The sequence below is a fragment of the Medicago truncatula genome, chromosome 7, assembly GCF_003473485.1.
Source record: "Medicago truncatula cultivar Jemalong A17 chromosome 7, MtrunA17r5.0-ANR, whole genome shotgun sequence".
NCBI lineage: Eukaryota > Viridiplantae > Streptophyta > Magnoliopsida > Fabales > Fabaceae > Medicago > Medicago truncatula.
The window spans coordinates 10,792,090-10,816,463 of record NC_053048.1 but is presented as its reverse complement, the minus strand read 5'-3'; the positions used below and the strand labels follow the sequence as shown (position 1 = coordinate 10,816,463).

At 34.7% G+C, this 24,374-nt stretch overlaps 2 protein-coding genes across 3 annotated transcripts; both read right to left on the bottom strand.

The window, feature by feature from the left end:
- Nucleotides 1-5,694: 5,694 nt before the first annotated feature.
- On the bottom strand, nt 5,695-11,687 carry LOC112416380 (RNA polymerase I termination factor). Of its 2 annotated transcripts, XM_039827356.1 has the most exons (4): nt 11,477-11,687; nt 11,195-11,323; nt 9,758-9,821; nt 5,695-8,095 (listed from the first exon to the last, which is right to left on the bottom strand). In XM_039827356.1, the coding sequence occupies exon 4, from the start codon at nt 8,067-8,069 to the stop codon at nt 5,880-5,882; it is 2,190 nt and encodes a 729-aa protein (XP_039683290.1). In that variant the 5' UTR covers nt 8,070-8,095; nt 9,758-9,821; nt 11,195-11,323; nt 11,477-11,687; the 3' UTR covers nt 5,695-5,879. The 2 variants fall into 2 exon arrangements, with proteins under 2 accessions (XP_039683290.1, XP_039683289.1); XM_039827355.1 differs by lacking the exon at nt 9,758-9,821 and having other exon boundaries at nt 11,477-11,686.
- Nucleotides 11,688-20,750: 9,063 nt separating this feature from the next.
- Nucleotides 20,751-23,594, bottom strand: LOC25497853 (heat shock cognate 70 kDa protein). Its single transcript, XM_013592575.2, has 2 exons — nt 23,301-23,594; nt 20,751-22,481 (listed from the first exon to the last, which is right to left on the bottom strand). The coding sequence occupies exons 1-2, from the start codon at nt 23,539-23,541 to the stop codon at nt 20,833-20,835; spliced, it is 1,890 nt and encodes a 629-aa protein (XP_013448029.1). The 5' UTR covers nt 23,542-23,594; the 3' UTR covers nt 20,751-20,832.
- Between the last annotated feature and the right edge of the window lie 780 nt (nt 23,595-24,374).

The window sequence follows — 24,374 nt, the reverse complement described above, 5'->3', positions numbered from 1 at the left end:
CTGTTGATGGTGCCTCCTCCTCGGCCTATGGGCTTGCCTCCTGGTCAAAATTGGCGCGATCTGGTCCCTCATATGGCTCATGGCCTCAAACCACTTCTGAGGGGTCATGCTCATGACCTCCTCCTGGCCTAACCGCGCATCAGCGTAGGCAACAACGCTACTAACCATGTCATAGGTGTCAGGCGAGCTTCTCACCTCATACCGCTCCCACTGCTCTGCAATGATATGCTCTTCATTTGCAGGTCTCGGAAGATCTCCTGGAAGAGGTGGCAAGATATGAGGGTGAGACACCCTAGTGTACCATATGACATAGCCATCCGCCATCCGCCATGTCTGCTCTCCTGCCTGCTCACCCCAATCGTCCGCCTTAAGCGTGTGAGTGCGAAAGTCGACGAACGCCTGTACAATGTCAGGCGGTCGGAGGTCTGCAACATCAGTCGGATGTCTGGGGATGGTCTGGACGTATCCGTACTGCCTCAAAACCTCTTGGGCAAGTGACGGTACACCCTACGGACACCGCACATAATCCAGCCAGAATACCAGAAAACCTCCTCAAAGTCTTGCATCTCCTTGTGCTCCTCGTAAGGCCTCCAACATACGTCATCAAACTGTATAAGATCAAGCAGTGACCGATACGTGACCCCCTCCCCGTGACCCTTCTGGAGCTTCCACCTCGCTGCAACCAGATAGTTTTCCATGTAGTCAGTGTTGGGATCAACACTGTAAAACCCAGAAAAATGCGCCAAAAACCATGCCTGCACAAACCAAACAAATAACATTTATAAATTATTAAGCACGGAAAATATAACAAAAAAAATAAAAGTTAAGAAAAAAATAAAATATAATTTTTCTTACAGTGAGCAGTGTCACGCTTCCCCAAGAGCTCTGTCTCCAGGCCTACACGCATCAGCTAACTCGCCGTATAGGTAAGCGAGTGTTATAACGCCCTAGTCGTTATTTTATTTATTTTGATTTATTTAGAGTCTTATATATGATTTTAAATGATTATTATTGATTATGTGGTGTGTATTATTTTATTAATATAATTAGAATTATGTGTGAATTATTATTATTTTGGAGGTTGGGGAGTTAATTAGGAATTAATAGAATTAAGGGGGAGTAAATGAAATAAAGGGGAGTTATATTTTAGGGAGTTAGGAAAAGAGAAGTAAGAAGCAGTTTTACGTGAAAACAAGTTTTGGGAGAAAAGGGAGAGAAGAGCAAGTAGAGCCAAGTGAACCTGAATTGCTGTGCATTTTTCCTTCTGAATTAAGGTAAGGGTGAGGTTTGCTTCAATAGTGTAGTTATTGAAATCTGATTTTGGTTTAACAAGCTTTTGGTAGAAATTGGGGATTTTAGGTTATTGATGAATTATTGAGTTTTGGGTGTAGAGATTGTTGTTCTGATGTTAGAATTAGGTTCTGGTTGCATACAACACTTAGTTTTGCATCTGTAAACTAATTTGGGGAGTGAATTTGAGGAAAAATGAGATTTTTGGGAAAAACCTGCATTATGCCCGTACTGATGTTCATCGCTCGCCTCGCGAGTGAACAACTTCATGGCTCACTCGCGAGCAGAACCACTCGCCATGGCGACCATGAGCATGAGAGATCATGATTTTTGAATTGTTGTTATAAGGTACAAGTAGGATAGTTTTGAGTGCTTAGATAATTTTAGAGAGGACTGAGACAATTTTCAGATTAAAAAGATGAATAGAGAGCTTAAAAATGAAGATTTAGTGTGAAAAATGTCAAAAATTCCGAGAGCACCCTTTTTCTCATTCGCCTTGAGTTCGCCATAACGAGTAGATGTACTCGTGAGGCGAGTTGCCCAGTAATTGAGTTGTTTATTCTGTTTTGAATGTTGTTGAATGATCTTGATGTCTAAGCATGATTATGATTAATTGTGCATTTTTCTGGAATTGTTGGATTGATTGTAATGATATGTGGATGACTGTGATGTATGTTATATTTAAATAAATCATACATGTTGTTACTTATGGAGTTGTGAGTCATATATACATATATGCATTGTTAAGTTGTATACAGATATACATAAGTGGAGTCAGTTGCATAAGCATATAAAGCGGGAGGGCTCTTGCCCTGGAACGCCTTGTCGTTCAAAGCGGGAGGACTCATGTTCTGGAACACTTATTGTTCAAAGCGGTGAGGGCTTATGCCCTGATGAATGCTTTAACCATTTAATATCCGGTGAGGGCTTCTTCCCTGTAAATTGGTACCACATGCATGTGCATTGTCGAGGAGTCTTAGTGGTGTTGTCGAGTAGTTGCATGAGTCGTGTTATTGGTTGTGATTACCATTATTGTTGATGTTGCTATTTATGAAGTATATGTTCATATTGAATAACTATTATTATGTTAGGGTGTTAGATTTAATTGATGAATTTTGTATCTATATTTATTGTTGTGAATCTCACCCCTTCTGCTTGAAAATATTGCCCTTCCTATGGGTAACTTGCAGGTGATCCTGAGTAGTAGGTGGTGGCTCAATGTCTAGGGCCCTGATACGTACGAGATGAGATTTATTTGCTTATTTTCATTCCTATGTATCAATTTTGGAACATGCTGATGTAGCCCTTGTATTTGATTATGAATTTATTTTGATGAGGCTTTTATGCCAAGACTGTTTAGTGGAGAATCAAACATTGTATGTTGTTGTTTTTAATGAAAATATTCCGTTGCAAAGTTTGATGAAACTGTTTAAGTTGTTGTTTATTAAATAGTTTTATAATCTATTTAAGAAATTTTGAAAAGTAGTGTGACATGTCCGTTTGGGATATACTCTGATGTTTATTTGTTATTTAAATGTTTTGGGATAACAGGGTGTTACAAACAAGTGTCATCGCTCCCCAGGAATAATTTCGCATCCCTGCGTAGCCGTCCTCCATGGTCGTCAGATATGCCAACTCGATGCGCTTGTTGCTTCTATCGCCAAACAACAAGCATCCGACCAAGTAGAGAAGGTAACACCGGACGCAGTAAGTCCTAACCCTCGCCAGCTCCTCAAGCTCCTCTGGATCCTCCGTACCAGCCAATAAGTTGGCCCTACCAAGGTACGTGGTATAAAAGTCCCTCAGCCTCAGGTAGCTAATGTACCCACCGTACTCCTGCCCGCAAATCTTTTCCGCCTCCTGCTGCGACACACCCAGATGCCTCATAAGTAGTGCCGCTCCCTCATGTTTCAGCATCTTTTTCCCATGACTCAACATCCGCCCCTCAATCGGAAGATGCGTGAGACATGCGACATCATCTAATGTCACAGTGATCTCCCCCATGGGCATGTGAAAGGTGTTGGTCTCAGGATGCCACCTCTCGCATAAAGTCATCAGTAGGGCATGAGGCACGGTGGAGTACCCCAAGTAAACCAAGTCATGTAACCCGCTCTGCCTAAGCGGATCCCAAAACCAATTCTCATTCCCGTTTGGGCGTCCGAGAGTGAGGATCTTGGCCTCATGATTAATCGGTTTAAGCACACGGAGCTTACGAACCTGAAATAATAGAAAAATAAATATAGTTTAAACAAACACGCATATAAAGAAAATAATTAAACATAAAGAAAAAGAATTAAAAAAATAAACATATAAAAGTGGATATAATAATTAAACAAACACACATTTAAAGAAAATAATTAAACATAAAGAAAAAACATTTAAAAAAATTACACTTGCATTATCTGAATTATACCAAAGTGGCAACGCCACATGACTAGCATAAGAGTGGAACAAAGATAAGTCTGCCGGTCCACCAGGAAAGGGAGGGCCCACAGGTAACACCTCCGGTGCAGCAGCTGCTGCAATGTCATCATCGTCTCCTACATGCTGCTGCTGTGGTATATGATCCTGGTCATATCCACCATCAGTCACATTGTGGTGTACCTGATCCTGATAATTCAGGTACTCCACCCCAGACTGGTCAAGAGGCTGTGACGGGTCAACAACCTGTGACTCCTCAGGCTGTGTAGCCTGAGAGCTCCCTGAACCATCTCCCCTCCGACCTCTACCCCTCTTTGGGATGTGGCCGCTCTGCCTCTCCCTATGGTGGCTCTCAGTCATCGCACGCCTACCACCAATCATCTTAGATGGATCAATGGGGTCCTGATCGGCCATATCTACACAAAAAATAATAAAATTAACATCATTTTCATAACCTAATCAAACACATTAAACCTAAACTAAACATAAACATAATCAAACTCATTAAAAGTACAACAATGAACCTCATTTCCATAACCTAAAATCATTCAATATAATCATCATTTCAATAAAATTTATGTCCATCATTTCCATAATAACCTAACTAAAAAATCAATATACACTTAACCAAACTATAATTAACATCATTTATATCATTTCCATAACCTAAACTAACTAAATAATCAATAAAATTGTCATTGAGACATTTTATCAAACACTTTGTGTGCAAAGTATAAAACATATTCAAATTGTGTTCATTTGCCACCATTCAAAGCCACATTATGATTTAAACAACATAGGCAACAACTACATTCATTTATCAATTCCTAAACTACACATGCAATCATCAAATTGTCAATTTTAAAATCAACCCTAACCACATACAAACTACTCTAATTTTTTTAAAAAATCAACCTAAACAAATTAACATTATGATTAAAATGATTGACACAGCTTACTTGTGATAATGTGCAGTTGATTTGCTTGCAATTCGTGAAAGAAGATTTGGTGAAGATTGGAGAAAATTTGTGAAGTTTTGGAAAATAGGGAAGTCTGGTTCTGCGTTCTGGTTTGAGGTTTTCCTCGACAGTTAACTGCTGCCGGTTTACTAAAACTTCGACAGTTAACTGCCAAAGAACATTTTCGTAAAGTACTCGTGTGGCACAGCCAAACCAAATGCATAAACAGCAATTCTCTAAAACCAAAGGCATTTTGATTTTTCAACCACTTGTAATTATTGTTCTTCAAATGTCAGAAAAGCAAATAAAACCACCGCTTGGGAATTTCTATTTTGACATAATTAATTATTACAAAGACTCTTCATGGTTGCTTTTGAGAATATGAACTGCCTTTATTAGTTGAAGCAAAATAGAGAAACCAAGCAAAAATATTGTAGTCATGTGATAGAGAGGTTGGTGAACACCGTCATGAAAGCCACTAGAGTGATAACAATAAAATTGTTTTTGGGTGAAATTGAAATCAAAAGGATAAAAAATAAACCATTCGTGAGATTTGCACGATTATTTTTCCGTGAACATTTAGCATTTTTCATATTTGAAACATCTTTGGTTTAGGTCAAGTAAAATTTTCAATCAAAACGGTCAATCACCCAAGACAAGCCACTTATTTAAATTTAAAGAACTTTACATATAGCTATTAATTAATAATTATTTGCATATTCTATTTATTTTTTCACAATCTCATTTCAGAAGCTTACATTCAGCTCTGATTTTATACCTGAAACATCTAACTTTTCTTAAGAAAAGAAAAAAGAATGAGGGGAAAATAAAAGAATAGGTTTATATACTGACACAAGACCATCTTCCCTTCAGCACTAGACTAATTTGAATTACCACGGTTGAACATGTTCAACTTCCATCATTCTAATAAAATAAAAAATGAATATAATTATTGACCAGCTACTGATCGTTTTTTGAGCCAATAAATAAGCATCAAAGAGATTACATTTCTCACCAAATGAAGTTCACGATAAACAAAACCAGCCTTTAATCAAAACAAACACTTTCAAATAAAGTTCAGCTTATTAAATAGGAATAAAAGAACAATGTTACTTAACATCTCATTACAAAAAAAAAAAAAACACGATTCTCATCATAGCATAATACATTCTGGTTCAGCAAAATCAATTCATCTTATGGAAATAAACCTCAACAAATTACAGGTTTGTTGTCAAAGGCTTCTCTATCTTCCAACAAGTTAGGGCAGAATCTCTTTGCAAGAACTTCAACCTGCTCAATGAACGACTTGGCGGCATGCTCCCCAATATGTTGGATCATTTGTTCCCATCGTTTCCTGCACACATCACCAGACCTATGCTCAACTAGATTGTCCCAGTCTACCTCCTCCATGCAGCAAGCATCCAAAGCATATAAAGCGTTTATCAAGCGGAAGTCATCAGTATCACACCAATCACCACTAGCAACCATTGTTGATGTTAATTGCTCATACCACTTCTTGCAGCAAAATGCACTGTTTCGAGTCTCCAATTTGTGACCAATTGCCTCCCAACAAATATTATCTCGCAGCATACCATGTTGTGATTTTTTATAAGGCTCTTTAGCCCTCTCTTGCAGATCTAGGTTTACTAAGTTAAATAACTTTTGATACTCCTCTTGGGACCAATGTCCTGTTTTTGCTTTGGTATATTTTAATCTGCGCCACGCATCTTTTACCTGAGCTCGACTTTTACCCAAAGCGTCAGCTACTGCTCTCCAACTAGCTCCATGTTGCTCATAGGTCTTTTCAATAAATTCAAGCTCTTCCGCTGTCCACTTACACCTTCCCTCCTTTTCTAACAAAGTATGAGCACGTCGATACACACTCTCATAAGGCCTCTCAGGTACGCCTTTTGCAATTTCTTTCCAACAGCCGCTAACCTCAGGGTGTAATTTGACATTTAGAACCATATCAAGACCTTCGTCTCCCAAACCATGAGAATCTATATAGTCAAAAACAGCTGCTTTGATCTTCTCATCTTCTTCAGGTGTATACCTTTTCCCACGCAATAAGCCGTCACAACATAAATTCTCCTCCACTTCATCAGCCCAAGTTACTTGTTTGCGTTTAGATGTTCCATTATGTGCAGAGTTAGGAGTTTCATTATGTGCACGGTTAGGAGACTCGCTTGTAACTGTCTTTGCTTTCTTTTTTTTCTTCATCTTTTTGCCTTGATCATTAACATCAGTGACAGAGAAACAAGCATCAGCATCACCTTCATTGCTAGGAGTTTCATTATGTGCACAGTTAGGAGACTCGCTTGTAACTGTCTTTGCTTTCTTTTTTTTCTTTATCTTTTTGCCTTGATCATTAACTTCAGTGACAGCATCACCTTCTTTGCTATTAAAATCATTGTTCTCCTTACTTTTCTTTTTCTGACTCGGTTTATTCTTCTTCGTCTTGCCTTGGTCAGGATTCCCACCTTCATTGCTTATATTGCTTATAATGTCACTATACTCCTTAACTTTGGCTTCCTCAATTAGTTTCTTCTTCATTTTCTTTCCTTGGCCATCATCATCTTCACATTCATTGGGTTCAAACTTGCTATACTCCTTACATTTACTTTCTTCACTTAGTTTCTTCTTCTTTTTCTTCATCTTCTTGTCTTGCTCACCCTTTTCACCTCCATTGCTTCTAAAGTCATTACACTCAGTAAGTGTGCTTCCTTCAATTAGTTTGTGCTTCTTTTTGGTCTTTTTTCCTTGGTCATCTTCACATTCATTGCTTTTGAACTCACTATACTCCTTATGTGTGCTTTCTTCACTTGGTTTCTTCTTCTTTTTCTTCATCTTTTTCTCTCGCTCACCATCTTCATCATCATTGCCTCTAAAGTCATTACATTCCATCAGTGTGTTTCCTTCAATTAGCTTCTTTTTCATCTTCTTTCCTTGGTCATCAGCTTCACATTCATTACTTTTGAACTCGTTATACTCCTTATGTTTGCTTTCGTCATTCAATTTCTTCTTTTTCTTTTTCTTCTTTCCCTGCTCGCCACTATCACCTTCATTGCTTCTAAAGCCGTTACCTTCCTCAAGTGTGTTTCCTTCAATTAGCTTCCGCTTCTTTTTCATCTTCTTTCCTTGGTCATCATCTTCACATTCATTGCTATTGAACTCATTATACTTCTTATGATTGCTTTCTTCACTCAGTTTCTTCTTTTTCTTTTTCTTTTTGCCTTGCTCGCCATCTTCACTTTTATTGCTTTTGATCAAATGTTGATCATCATTCCTTTTGATCAAAGGCAGATCAGTTACATTGCTTTCGGACATATATGAATCGCCTCCATTGGTTTCACCCTCTTCGTCTTCAGTTCTTTTGTTTTTCTTGCTCGGAGTCTTCATCTTCGTCTTGTGCCCCTCTTCAATGACTGCAAAATAAACCCGTTCATTATAGGACACGACATGTTTATATTACATTTCTTTAAAATTAACAGAATAATATCAAAACATAAAACAAGAGAAAATAAATATTTCAAAATTAACTTGAGTTATTATAGATGTCATAAAATGGTATTATTTATTTAATCATTGTGGCATTCCCATCTATTAATCGGTATAAAGTTATTAAAAAAAAAACAATATGTTAGTGTATGTGAAGTGTCCAAGAAAATTGTGTGTCCAGCAAAGCTACTATGTTTTTTTTTTTTTTTTTTTGAAGGAAGCTACTATGTTAAAATCTCCACAAATCATATACTTGAAGTTAAAATAATTATATACAGGCTGCAACAAAAAAATAATAAAACATAGTAGTGAAAAGGATCTCAACAAAATGTACGAACAAGTAAACCACTAAACCAAGAGCACTTTCAATTACTACTTCAAGAGAAATATGCATTGTTTCCAATCTTACCGAATCATATCAAATACTCCTCGGTACTCACAAACATGTATCAAATAAAAGTGAAAAGGATCTCAACAAAATGTACGAACAAGTAAACCACTAAACCAAGAGCACTTTCAATTACTACTTCAAGAGAAATATGCATTGTTTCCAATCTTACCGAATCATATCAAATACTCCTCGGTACTCACAAACATGTATCAAATAAAAGTGAAAAGGATCTCAACAAAATGTACGAACAAGTAAACCACTAAACCAAGAGCACCAAGTTGTGATTTCAAATGAATACCGAAAGAGGCCCATTCAGGATAAAATATAATTTAAAAAAAGGTATCTTATCTTATTCAGAACATTAGCACAAACAGATCATTAAGTATCAAAAAAATTACACAGTAGTTTGAAACTCTAATAATAAAAAAGATAGTTAGTTTCAAACAAATAAAAATGAAAAAATCAGAATGATATTGTCCGATTGTTACTATACCACATTACCCCCAACCCCAACCATATCAAATGCCACCGGGCTAAACATCGTGCATATCAAAAAGAAAAAATAATAATCATAAAGAATTTAAAAACCAGGGCAGGCCGAGGAGTCTACGAAGAGGACAAAACGGAACTAATTGAACGGTCAAGTGAATATTGTAATAAACTAACTGAACCAAAAGGAAGAGAAAGTGAAATCTTCCAACACCACCAAACATATGGAACATCCTATAGAGCAGGAGCGGAGCCAGACATAATATTTTGGCGTGGCTAAATTATGAAAGAAACTATGAACTAAATTACATTAAAAACAATAAATAATGTTTTTTATGCAATACATTTACAATGAAAATCGTCTACCATCCATCCATTTGTTGAAAATGAGCTAAAATAACACCATTGCTAATTGGTTCAAGAACATCTCTTTCTATAAAAGTTACACAACGGTCATTTAATCACTGATTGATGGTTGTGTGACTTCTTATATTGCCATATTGAACCAAGCGTTTGAATTAAGATTACTGTTAACAAATGTACTTAATAAACTTTCTATGATAAATACAACATAGATCAGATCATTGGAATAACTCCAAGCAACAGGTACAAATCATCTTACAGTACACATTACTTCTGTGCATTTTAGGAAAACAAGGAGCAAAGAGAACTAAGGTAACCCAAAAAAAAAAAAAATTATAAAACTCACTAAGACTTGAGATTGGCAGTTTGAAGCAGCTACAAAATGAGAATATTTTCACACCTTAGCATCCCTGCAACTCACGGTCAATTTTTTATATTTGATGATCAGTTTCTACTTTCTATAAAATTAAGTAATTAAGAGATTAAATTAATGTTACTAAGCATATAAACATGATGAGGCAAGTCAATTCTTGAAGATGTAAAGCTCATAAAGGTTTCAGGTTTAAACCAAACATGATGGGGCAAGTCAATTCTTGAAGATGTAAAACTTTAGAAAGGTTACAAGTTTAAACCACATAACAACTTAAATCACAGAGATTATTTACTCAACTGAGGCATCAAAAAGATTAAATAGAGAACATGAGCTTGGTTATGTTATGTTGATTAACTAAGAGTCTGAGAAGGATCAGGATCCTAAAGCAAGCTTTGAAGGATGCTGCTAGACTAGAAAAGAGTGTGAATGGTTATATCTCTAATCAGATTGCCAGTCAATCAAAACTATTTGTAAAAAAATAAAAGTAAAATTCTAATCTTATAGATCTATAACCCAAATTAATCATGAATAATAGACTCGGAACTAATACATGCACTAATTTCCCTTTCAAAGAAACAAACCAATCAAAATGATATATAACTCATAAATCAAAAGAAAAAAATCACAATGCTTCTAACGTAGTACATAAATACATAAATCATATATTTGGGATTTGGATCTACAAATTTAATCTTGTACATTGCCTATGTGATCTTTGTTTTTCTAGCTATATCTGGGAAGGCTAGAAATGTTTCTACCATAAGTCAGTGCTTCTCTTTGCACTTCCAAAGATGCACAAACGTCTGATTGAAATTAAGATTATTTGTTGTCATCTCCTTTAAATTGTTCCAGCAAAAATAAGATTATTCTTCATTCCTTTAAACACATTAATACATTATATGCCTCCTCCACATTATCACATTTAACGTGTACATGTCAATTAAAGCAGACCCCACAAGAACATTACTTGTATACCTAAATCTAGAACTCACAGCAATCTCCCTTATCCAATTAGCATACCCAGAAACACCCAATTGAGCACACCAGTAGAAATAGCACCAACCAATTTAATCTATTTTCTCTATACACCAGCCTTACTTAAACACGAAAAAACTCCAATGCAAAAAACAACAACCATATCATGATTGAAATAAAGCAAATAAGATTAATGTTATCGGTCATCACAATTCTTCATTTTTTGCCTCAATCAACCAATACAAAAATTAAATATAAAATATGAACACCAATCCAAGAATTAAGCATCAAAATTCACCATAAAAACCGATTAAAACTGTATCCAGATCCATTACTGATAAATCAATAACCACCAAATCGCAAAACGAAAACCTCTAGCATAATCTGATACGATATTGCACACTCAAACAGGTTTAAATCAATGAATTCACTTACTTGAAATTATCGTCGGCAGCTCAACTGATACAAGATGATAGTGAAGCAACTGACTGACAGCGGTGAATGGTAGAAATGAATGACGGACGGTGGCGGCGATAGATCACTGCGGCGGCAACAAACTGATTTCTGAAATGACCATCCGTTTAAATAAAAACGGATGAATGAAGGTTTCACTTTTTATAAATAAAAACACTTTAATTTGATTATTATAACTTATATAATTGAATATAGTTTTTAAAAAATAAAAAAGAAAACCTGATGAAGAAAGAAAGAACAAACCTGATGAAGATCAGAGCAGGAGCAACTGTGTTGTTGTTGTTGACTTGGATGATGGAGCTGTGTTGTTGTTCTCTTCTCTGTGTACGATGGATGAATGGAATTGGAGAAGAGAGAAGAGCGGCCGTTTCTCTTTCTGTACGATGGAATTGGAGTAGAAAAACAGGGTTTGGAAAATGACGAAAATGTCCCTCCAAACCGTTCTTAAGTGAGGGGCAGTTTCGTATTTCTCTACGACCCAGGAAAGCAGACGATTTGACCCGCAATTGATCCGCTCCGCGTCGCAGAAACTCGTCCGCGATACCCGCTATCCACAAACGCGTGGATCGGTAGCGTTGTGATGCACCCCCTTGATTTTGGCCGCTCCACGCCAACAGAGGTGATAATGTGGAGGAGGCTTATAATGTATTAATGTGTTTGAAGGAATGAAGAATAATCTTATTTTTGCTGGAACAATTTAAAGGAGATGACAACAAATAATCTTAATTTCAATCAGACGTTTGTGCATCTTTGGAAGTGCAAAGAGAAGCACTGACTTATGGTAGAAACATTTCTAGCCTTCCTAGATATAGCTAGAAAAACAAAGATCACATAGGCAATGTACAAGATTAAATTTGTAGATCCAAATCCCAAATATATGATTTATGTATTTATGTAGTACGTTAGAAGCATTGTGATTTTTTTCTTCTGATTTATGAGTTATATATCATTTTGATTGGTTTGTTTTTTTTGAAAGGGAAATTAGTGCATGTATTAGTTCCGAGTCTATTATTGATGATTTCAAAACACTCGGAACACATAAAATATTAATTTCAGTATTTATAAGTCATGTACTTTAATTTTTTAATGATTGGCTTTATGTTCGTTAGAACTTAAATGTGTTGTTAAGTGGTGAAATTTCATCTGGGTGATATCCAGGGAGGTATACAATGTTAAAGCCCAACTTAATTAAGGCAGGGAAATTAATTGAGTGGTATTAATTTTGAAAGAGAAGATAACAGCTTCTCTCTCTCTCCCGTATACCATATATTTGAAAGGGAATTTTTTTTTATTTTTTCGTCAAAATTTTAAAAGGAACTTTCAAAAAATATATTGAGATAAAAAAGTTTTGTTTTTAAATGAGTTAAAAAGAAAATAGGAACATCCTCACTTGCACTCAGTTCTGGAAGTGCTCACGAGGCGAGAGCATCTGCTCGCCATGGCGAGTACCAGCCAGATTCCCAACTAATGTTGTTATAAGTTAAATCAGGTTCAATCTCATTCTAAGTTATCATTTAATCTTTAATAGGCATCTTCAGGCACTCAAAAACATCTAAGGTTCAACTCAAAAGTCAAAAATACAGAATTCTACATGCTCTCTGGTCATGCTCGCTATGGCGAGTAAAGGTGTTCGTTGTGGCGAGCTGCGACTTGCAACTCGCGAGGCGAGGGAAAATGGCTCGCGTGGCGAGCGATGAACTTCATCACTCGCGAGGCGAGGATCATCGTTCGCGAGGGCGAGCGATGAATATAGGCTCGGGCAGAATGCTGTTTTTTACGAAAATTCATCAATTCACAAGGTTTTAAGCCTAATTTCAATTCCAGAATCCATCCTATTCATAATCTAAGGTCAAAGGATGGTTTAAGCATCAATCTAACAACTTAACATAATTAGATCATCAATTTCACCTATTAACCCTAATTTCATAATTTTCTTAATTCAATCCTAACTTGCTAATTTGATTATCAGAATTATATGGATTAATAAAACTGAATCGTTAGTCCCACCCTTACCTTAGTTGATGAAAATCGCAGCTCTCTTCTAGTCTTCTCCCTTCTATGGCTTTTTCTTCCTTTTCTCCAAAAACAGTCGTACGTACAAAGTGTTTCTAAAAACCTAGGTCTTTCCTTTTTATATCTCCTCCAAATATCTTATCTTATCTCTCTTTCTCCCCAAAACTCTCTAAAATCTCAAAACAGCCCCTAACTAAATATTTTATTGTATTTTCAAATCTTATTTTATTAAACAACAAAATAAGTCTCATCTCCTCATAAAAATCGTCACATCACATAAATCATCTAAATCATCATAATCACACATATATTATATAAATATAATATAACTCGTCTAGACTCAATTAAATAATCGATTAATTAAAAGTGGGCGTTACACAGGCCTCATCAAAACATCTCATAAAAATCCAATTAACAACTTAGTCATGTAAATTCATAAACAATACGGAAGGAATAGAAAAGCATGCAACAAAGTTCCCATCCCGTTACGTATCAGAGCACCTAAGACACACGTGAGAGATAGTCCACTCACGACAGCAATTTAACAGCAACTTAAACTCGATCACCTGCAAGTTACTCATACGAAGAGCAATATTTCCAAGCAGAAGGGGTGAGATTTCACAAACAATAATTTCAAGCATATAATTCATTAATTATATTTAACAACATAAATAACTTCATCTATTAGTAATAATAATCCTTCATGTAATAATTCTTAATAACTCAACCAACTTCTATTTATCATTAACTTCATATTCATCACACTATAAACATCATCATATAGCACATAATAACCAAATCATAACCAACATAGATCATCACATCATAAATATCATCTTTAACACACAACATAATCATCATCACATAATAACTTAGACCGCACAACATAATCATCACTTAATGATAATAATCATATACAACTCAACATAATCATCACTTAATAATAATAATCATATATAATACAGCATAATCATCATCTCATCATAATATAATAACACATATTCATCATCTTATAATAATAATAACAACACATATTCCTCATCTCATCATAATATAGCAACGCATATTCATCATCTTATATTAATATAACAACAACATATTCCTCATCTCATCATAATATAAGCAACAACATATTCATTAATATTCCATGGTTTGTCATTATCAACAACTTCAACGATTCGTCAACGACAATGTCAACCTAACAACATAGCCACCTCTTATAATACGACAACGTAAGAGTATACCACCTCTTATAAGACAACAACGTAAGAGTACACCACCTCTTAAAGAATAACAACGTAAGAGTACACCACCTCTTATAAAACAACAACGTAAGAGTACACCACCTCTTATAAGACAACAACGTAAGAGTACACCACCTCTTAAAGAATAACAACATAAGAGTACACCATCTCTTAAAACAACAACGTAAGAGTACACCACCTCTTATAAACGACAACGTAAGAGTACACCACCTCTTATAAGACAACAACGTAAGAGTACACTTCTTATAAACAACAACGTAAGAGTACACCACCTCTTAAAGAATAATAACTCCAACTACGACTTCAACATTTTAGACAACATTAACAACTTAAGATTCAATACTTTGGAAAGACAACTTACAACTCAGACCAACACCTGCAACTTGATCAATATGCAACAACAACATAGGCAACACATAAACATCTCAAGATATAACAACATCAAATGATAATCAACATCAACTTAAACATCATATATAATTCACATAATGCATATACAACTATATCACATTACTAATAACATCAAATCATATTCAATTATTCACTTTAAAGACTTCATTAAACCCAATATTAATTTTGAGAAAGTTTCACGGTTCATAGAAAGTTGTACTGAAAGTCCATAAAAATTCACTATGACCTTCGTGCAGTAATTTGACCATAACTCAAGTTCTATAAATCCATTTGAAGTCAAACCAACGACATTAGAAATCTAACATCCATACCTACAACTTTTGTGTTTACACCTAAGACCAACTCTGTATCAATCAATACCAGTTTTCATTTCAAATTCGGACAAGGTTGTGCTGAAATTCATAAAAATTCATTAACTCAAGTTCTATAAATCCTTTTGAAGTCAAACCAACGGCATTAGAAAGCTAACATCCATACCTACAACTTTCATGTTATCACCTAAGACCAATTCTGTACCGATCAATACCAGTTTTTGTTTCAAATTCGAGACAGAAATAAGAAAAATCAGGAAAAACAACTTATATTATTCAAACTTCACAATTGACAACAAAGTAACATAATCCATCAATTATCACTCTTAACCCTAATTCTTCAATTCTCAAAAACTAAACCTAAACATGTCAAATGAAATTTTCAGAATCATAGACTCAAGATTATTGAATGATAGTCCCACCCTTACCTTAGATTGATTGACAACAAGGTTCTACAGACTTCTCATTCTCTGACTCTTCTCTTCTCTTTATTTTCTCCCACATCATTGTTTTCACGTAAAAACTATTCTAACCTAATTTCTCCTCTTTTATATCACTAACCACTTCTCTTAATTCTACTTAAGCCCACTAAACTTCTTTAATTTCTAATTCAGCCCCCCAAGTCTACTTATTCTATTATTTAATCATATTCTAATAAATAATAAAATAAAACCACTTAATAAAATATCAACATCCCACATAATCAAATAAATCATATAATTCGACTCTATCTCATTAAAATAATTAAATAAACAAATATAGGCTACTAATATATATATCAACACATAACAAAATATCACTTATCAAATAAGTTAATTAAATTATAGAAGAACAGACTCTAAACTCAAATAAATAAATAAATAAAACAAATAATTCAAAGAGGGCGTTACATTTCCGATCAGTAAGCTAATAGAGAAGTAATTGAGGAGCCCCATGAAGTTTAGACCGAACGTGTCGTCAAACATCATATACACTCTAACCATTGGTAGAGCTCGTCTAAACTAAGGATTTTAGACGAGCTCCACCTATGGTTAGAGTGGAGAAGATGTTTGAGGACATGTTCAGTCTAAACTTTCTGGGGGATCCTAAACTCCTTCTCTGTTAGCTTCCCAATCCGAAAAACTATGTTTTTGCGACCAGGAAGCTAACAAAGAAGGAATTGAGGAGTCTCATCTCTATTAGCTTCCTGATCAGAAAAACTATGACATTTATGTTTGGTAAATTGATGGTATTGAGAATGACCAGTATTTGATTAAATATATATGTCGAAGATAAACACCAAGGTATATAGTTACGATTAAATATATATGTCGAAGATAAACACAAAGGTATATAGTTACGATTCAGTATTAATTGTAAACAGTTGAGTGGTTACATTATACCGAATAGGGATTAAGGTCTTAAGAACACTCTTAATTCTAAAGGGACAGATAAAAAAAGATGAGGAGAAGAATAGCTTGTTAACACAAGTTGGAGGGAGAAGAGAGAACACTCTTAATTCCAAAGGGACAGAAAAAAGAGATGAGGAGAAGAATAACTCGTTAACACAAGCTGGAAGGAGAAGAGATAAAGAGTTATCAACAACTCAATTGAACTCTTTGGTGTGTGGAATGCACTACCAGAGTTCTCTATTTATAGAGAAAATTCACAACTAATAAGTGAGAAACTTTGGGGTTTGGGATTAGGTAATTCACATATTAGATTTAGTACAAAAATATCTCAATTAAGTACCAAAATATATTATGTTGAGTAAAAAAATATATTATATTATATACCAAAATATATTTTAAATTGTGCACCAAAATATATTAGATTGCACATCAAAATATTTCAGATTGTGTTCCAAAATTATTCTAAATTGTGTTCCAAAATATTTTAGCAAAGCTTGGAGACTAAGAAAGCACTTTCTAATAATGATAAAATTAAATATTTAATTTATCATTTCAAAATAAAAAAACGTAAATATATATTTTCTTTAGTGCTTACTTCATTCACATAATTACTCTTAGAGGTACACCCTAATTATATAAACAATACTAATGTGTGTTCCATCCAATTCGGGACTTCCACTTTTTTCAATTCACACAACACTAGTTCTACCTTACGTTGAAATTTATGTTTAGTCTTTTAATTCAATTTCCACACATGTTCCAACAATAATAATAATTAGCCATCCGAACATAAATTATGGTAGAGTTTCATGTGATTTATTGCATATCTGAGCGTATGTCAGGATATAACACCTATATAATTTGGAAAGCATTCTAGACGATTTTCTTACCAAGAGATCAAAGAACAGCTACCAACATTTTTTTGTTGCTGAAGGTGGATTTGTTGTGGTTCCCAAAGGAATTACTCAAAATGGCCAAGCTATCGCAATGTTCTCTATTTAGTTGTGAATTTTTTCTATTAATAGAACTCACATAGTACATTCTATATACCGAAAAGTATTTCGAAACTTCAAATCATTTTCTTCTCTCTCTCCCTCTCTGACTTGTGTGGATGAGTCTTTCTTCTCGTATTCTTTATTTTTTTGTCCCTTCAGAATTAGGAGTGTTCGTAAGACCATAAACATTTTCAGATATAATGTTCATTCGGAATGGTCTTAAGAGCATAATCTATTTGATAATTTATGTCCCTTCGACATAAATAGAATTTTTAAGATCGTAGTCTCTTTTGAGGTATAATGTCCCTTCGAAAATTAAAAATGATCTTAAGAATATATTCTTCTTCAATTCTTGTAGAAGTTATATGTTAGAATGGTGGTAACACCATATTTGAGTGGTCACAATATCATTCCAGAATGAGGGTAGGTGTTTTTGAAACAATGGGACGAGATGGAGAACTTTCAACATCTAGCAAAGAGTTCAACCCACCTAGGACAATAGACGGATAAAATATATAAAAGATCCTGATATTACCAAAAAATCAATAGAAATAAACAATAGTATCAAACCATATTTATTAAAGTGTTTTTCCGATGAGGAAGCTAACAGAGGAGGAATTTAGGAGCCCCAGAAACATTAGACTGAATATGTCCTCAAACATCTTCTTCACTCTAACCATTGGTGGGGCTCGTCTAAACTATGGATTTTAGACGAGCTGCACCTATTTAGGTAGGAGGTCATGGCCACACTTATATTTGGTCCTAATAATGTTTGCACACATAGTATTCGTTATATTACAAAGTTACCAACTATCCTTCATGAAAGGTATCTTTATTCATGAATATCAAGCAGCACAGTATGCACAATATCCTCCTGCTTGCTTTTCAGTATGTATATCCATTGGAACTGGTTTTTGGAATACTAAGGAAAGCAATGAACTTCCTGCTGAGATTAAAGAAGAAGCAGCTAAGATAGTACTAAGATCAGCAAATCTGCTAGAGAGAGCTAGTAATCATCGTAGAGGGGGATTGTGGAAACCGGTTGTGGATGCAGTGAGGAATCGTCTGTCCAAATGGAATAATAGACGCTTATCTATTGGTGGTATAATTGTCCTCTTGAATTCTGTCTTGTATGCTTTACCTGTCTATTTTCTTTCTTTCTTCAATGCTCCATCAGGGAGAGAGTCGTCAAGGGGTATTTCCCTGGTGCAGAAGTTTATCGGAAGTGGAAAAAAGATTTCGCTGGTGCAGCTGATACAGCTTAATGAATATGAGAAAAACAAGTGGATTTGGTCGAGAAATGGATATTCGGCAAAAGAAGCTTAATAAAATTGCTATCTTGGAGATCGTTAAATAGCAGATTACATGGATTCATTTACACTTGCAATCAATGGTTATTATATCCAATGGAATGCATGGGAGTTAGGATTGGACAGTGAAGCTTTTGATAGGTGGTTTGGCGTTTGACAGTATGGTTCATCAATAGAAAGCGGAGCGGAATCTCAATTTCATTTAGCTGTGATTTTTGGTTTCGGTGTTTACTATTTGTGGTGTATGTTTTTGTCTTCTTGTTTTGGTGATCAGGGGTATTTTGTTTTAAGTTTAGATGTCACTGTTTCTGTTGTATCTTATCTTGTTTTGGGTGGAGGTTTAATTCTGCCGAACATTTCTAGCCTCATTGTATAATGTGTTTCTGTCATGTGTTATGCCTTATAATAAATCTTCTTTTTGGCCTTTCAAATATATATATATATATATATATATATATATATATATATATATATATATATATATATATATATATATATATATATATGAGAAATGATAGTTATTACGAAGGATGCAACCAACGAAATGCACGAATGAATCCTGATCCGTTTATTTTATACCAAGCCTTGCCTGATTTCCGTCAAATTCTATATATCCGTCCTTTCAAACGATACTAAGTCTTCCATTCCAAAAATTAAAATTAAAATTATACTAAGTCTTAAGTAATGACACAAGCAAGGAAAAGTCTGATTTCAAAATATTCAAACTACAAAGCAATGGATTTTGAAAAGTATGAAGCTGATTCCAAATTGAGGTTATTGAACAATTCTGTTTTCAATTCGACACCAAGATAGTATAAGCGTTTTGGGACTTCTACAGCCGCTATTTGGCCATATTTTGAACTCTTTTGTTTTACAACATTGATCTATCCATCAAGAGCTTGCATTTTTGCTTTGATTCTCATGATCATGGTTACACTGTCATAATGAACTTCCCGGTCTTACACTCGTATTTTTTGGCCATTCACTTCAGAAGAGAAAGAGAGACATATCATTGCTGAATGTTTCAGGTTTGTTTTAATATCCATGAAATGGAATACGAAAGTTATCTGAAGCGCCTTCATGTGCACGCAATAGTATTAATGGTTTTATGACTTCTTATACTGCCATAACAGCCACATTGGATCAAGCGTTTGAATCAAGATTTCTGTTAAAAATATGTACTTGATAAACTTTCTATAGAAAATATATATGGCGTAGATTAGATCGTTGGAATAACATTAAGTAACAGGTACAAATTAGGATACAAGGAGCAAAGAAACCTCAAACCTCAAATCAATTTTTTATATTTGATGTTCAGTTTCTATATAATTAAGAGAATAAATTGATGTTATTTTCCCTCTATGATGAGGCAAGTAAATTCTTGAAGATATAAAGCTCTAGAAAGGTTCCTAGTTTCAACTGCATTAATATCAAATTAAATTACAGATTATTTACTCATCCGAGGCATCAAAGAGATTAACTAGAGAGCAAGAGCTTGGTTATGTTGATTCACTAAGAATCAAAATGTGAAGAAAAGATTGATTCATAAAACAGAATTAACTTTCTGAAATGAATGAATTGAAGTCTGTTACAATCTAGCTTATATACTAGTCTAACACCGTTACAAATATAACAAATTTTAACCGACTCAATGTTGATGTAACCTTACTTTACACAGATTATTAAAGAGTCTGAGAAGGATCATGATCCTAAAGCAAGCTTTAAAGGAAACAGAAAACTATAATAGAGTTAGCATGGTTTACAATACGGAAAACAGAAAATAAAAACTGAGTAATATGTTAAACACAAATATTATCATAAACTTCAATACTATTAGATAATGATAATAAAAACAAAGTCTGCATTCAGCACTTTCAAAAGCAAGACTTCACTTTAAATCTTATCAAAGAAAAATAAAATTATTAGTCTTGGATATAAGGTGTTTCGACATGCTCTCCAGCTCCTCCAGATGATTCTCAAGAACATCTATTTTTTTCTCTTTATTACTCTTATCAAGCAAATTCATAGCAAAAGTAATTGCATTGCTGATCTTCTCAATTTCTTGAGCGGAGAGGATGAGATTAACGTCCTTCTTCTTTAAAGTGTTCTTCATATTGTAAACACAAGAATCTAATGCACTCATTACCTTGGCCTTCCTTAAGAATTTCATATCTTCGACATGGTATTTCTTAGCTTCTTTAATCATTTTTTTAATTTCTAACATTGACAACCTTTCTTTGTCATTAGTAATGGTGATCGCGTTCATATTGCCTGTAGATATATCCTTAGCAGTAACAGTCAGGATGCCATTTTCATCAATGGAAAAGCATACCTCCAAGGGCTGGCCACGAGGACCTGAAACATAACCAAGCGCAAATGAACCAAGTAGATTATTCTCACTAGCTCTTGCTCTCTCACCCTCATATACGTTAAAAGAGACACCACAATTATCTCCAGCTGTATAAAATATTTTAGTCATCTTGACAGGGATGGAAGTGTTCCTAGGAATCACCACATCCATGATATCTTCATTTGTTACTTCAATACCAAGTGACAATGGGGTAACATCTCGTAGCACCAAGTTCGGGACATTCTTAAAGCCTTCACTCAAAATAGCAGCCTGAACAGCTGCACCATAAGCAACAGCCTCATCTGGGTTGATACGCATGAATAATTCCTTCCCCTTGAAAAATTCTAGCAATAGATCCTGCACTTTGGGAATCCTAGACGAGCCACCCACAAGAACAATATCATCAATATCATTCTTGTATATCTTTGAATCCCTGAGACAACTGTCAACAATATTCATACACTCGATGAAAAAGTCTATATTAATTTCCTCAAATTTGGCACGAGTGATTGATGAAGAAAAGTCGATTCCCATAAATAAAGCATCGACCTCAACGGTGGTGACAAAAGAAAAAGAGAGTATCCTTTTTGCCCTCTCACAGGCAGTTCTCAACCTCCTTAAGGATTTTGGATTCCCACTGATGTCCACGTTATTCTTCTTTTTGAACTCCTCAACAAAATAATTCACCATTCTGTTATCGAAGTCCTCTCCCCCAAGGTGAGTGTTACCTGCAGTGGCTTTTACTTCAAAGACATCACCCTTAATTGTGAGGATAGACACATCAAAAGTACCACCACCCAGATCAAAGACAAAAATATTTCGGTTACCCTCACAATCACTTCTCTTGTCAAGGCCATATGCAATAGCTGCAGCAGTAGGTTCATTGATTATCCGAATGACATTAAGGCCAGCAATAGCACCAGCATCAATAGTAGCCTTTCGTTGAGAATCGTTGAAGTAAGCCGGCACAGTAACAACAGCATTCTTGACTGGTGACCCCAAATATGCCTCTGCAACCTCTCGCATCTTTATAAGGACCATAGATGATATTTCCTCGGCACAAAAGTGCTTCTCTTGACCCTTGTACTTAGCGGTAATCATAGGTTTGTCATTGACACCTGAAGTAACCTTGAATGGCCACAACATTATATCGTTTTGAACAACCGGATCACTAAACTTCCTGCCAATTAACCTCTTAGCATCTAAAAAAAACAAATTCCCATCATTCATTTGTCGAGCTAAAATAGCAATTGCATACTAACCGGGGTTTTAAAAAAATGTTCTCAAAATGTTTTACATCCTAAATTCCTAATCACAAGTATTAATGATTGGGACTTCAACAATTACATTTGACAAGGTTTTAAAAATCGGTCCGTTACTGAGAAAAAAGCCGCGACAAAACGTCATTCATAACGTTTTTTTAAAAAGGTATAGCTAGCCTATGTTACCGTGTTTTTCACTGTTTGTACGGAGTGACCAAAAATCACGACAAAACGTCCTAACAGCCGCGACAAAACACCGTTAAGGCCGCATAAAATGCCATTCATAACAATAGACACATAATATGTATATTTTTTCAATTGAGATGGATGAAATCATATTTTTAATGCATATTTGATCATAAATTACATAATGTTATCTCCTTATATAGTTTAGACCTCCAAATCCATCTCTAGTTTAAAACTATCATTATAGTTTAAAACTATCCTTATATAGTTTAAGTTATTTACGTTACTATCATTATTTAAGAGTTGTGCAATGTTGTGATTAATTCACACCGCCGAAATCGCAAATCCAATACGCGACTTCGACCTTGAACCATTATTTAAAACTGCAATTAAGTAACTTCCTAAAAAATCATTTTCAATACATGATTTTCAATATGATATACAAACACAAAAACCTTGTTTTAAAATGAAATCTCTAATTATTTAACTTTAAAATCAATTTTTTTCAAACCGTTAATAAAACAAACCCTAAATACATGAAGTAACAAAGAATAGAAACACAAATCTACGTACCAAAGACGGTGTTTTCAGGGTTAGTGGCAGATTGATTCTTAGCAGCATCACCGATCAACCTTTGATCATTGTTGAAAGCAACAAAAGAAGGTGTAGTTCTATTTCCTTGATCATTGTGAATAATTTCAACTCTTTGGTGTTCATCAAGCCATACAGCAACACATGAGTAGGTTGTTCCAAGATCTATTCCCACTGCTTCATATTCTTTTGTCGTGATTTTTCTTTTTTTGATGGAATCCATGACACGAAAAGAAACAGAACTTTTTTGTTTTGTTTTGTAAGTAATAATACCTAGGGTTTGTTCTCGCACTGAGTAACCGAATGAGAAAATGAGAAATGCTGAAACGTTATTTATTTATTTATTGAAAGAAGAAATCGTGAAACATGTTCACAATAATTTTAGTAGATTCACAAAAAAATAAAAAAAATAAAAAAAAATTAGCAAGTATGCCATTTTAAGGCATTAAAATATCGTTTAATGTATTTGATTTTAATTTTTTGTTTTTAGTATTCTGTAAAACAAAAAAAAAAGTTTTTGTTTTTAGTAGTCATATAATATTATATGTTCAAAACATCACTAAAATTGAGGTAATTTCATTCTATTGTTAGAAAGTGACTTACCGGTCCTTGTGAGCTTACAAGGTCCGGGTTCAAACCCCGATCACCACAAAAAAATAAAAAAAAGTGACTTACAAAAAAGAAATTCCCATTAGACCTTTCTATGTTCAAAACATCAAAAGCAGTAGCATTTGTAACACCCCGTTTTCCCAATATACAAATTTCTTAAAACATTTATCAGAGTAAGCATCGTAAACAACGGGATATCACATAAAACGTAATCCAAAACAGTTAAATAATGATTTAACCAAATAGTCGTAAACATTGCAGCGGAATTTAGTTCATAATCCATAAATCAGTTTGGCACGTAGGCCCCATCAAAATATCTCAAATGAGTTAAATCAACTTAACAAAACATAATAAGTGTTCAACATCATAAAACATAAACATGATAGTCACGTAAGAGAATGAAGCATGCATAATCATAAAGCCCCACCCCGTTACGTATCAGAGCGA

Excerpts from the sequence above, each read along its gene's own strand:
- LOC112416380 (XM_039827356.1), bottom strand. The coding sequence starts at position 8,069 with ATGAAGACTCCGAGCAAGAAAAACAAAAGAACTGAAGACGAAGAGGGT.
- LOC25497853 (XM_013592575.2), bottom strand. The coding sequence starts at position 23,541 with ATGGATTCCATCAAAAAAAGAAAAATCACGACAAAAGAATATGAAGCA. Across the intron at positions 22,482-23,300 it reads CCCTGAAAACACCGTCTTTG|ATGCTAAGAGGTTAATTGGC; the intron begins GTACGTAGATTT and ends TGTTTTTTTTAG.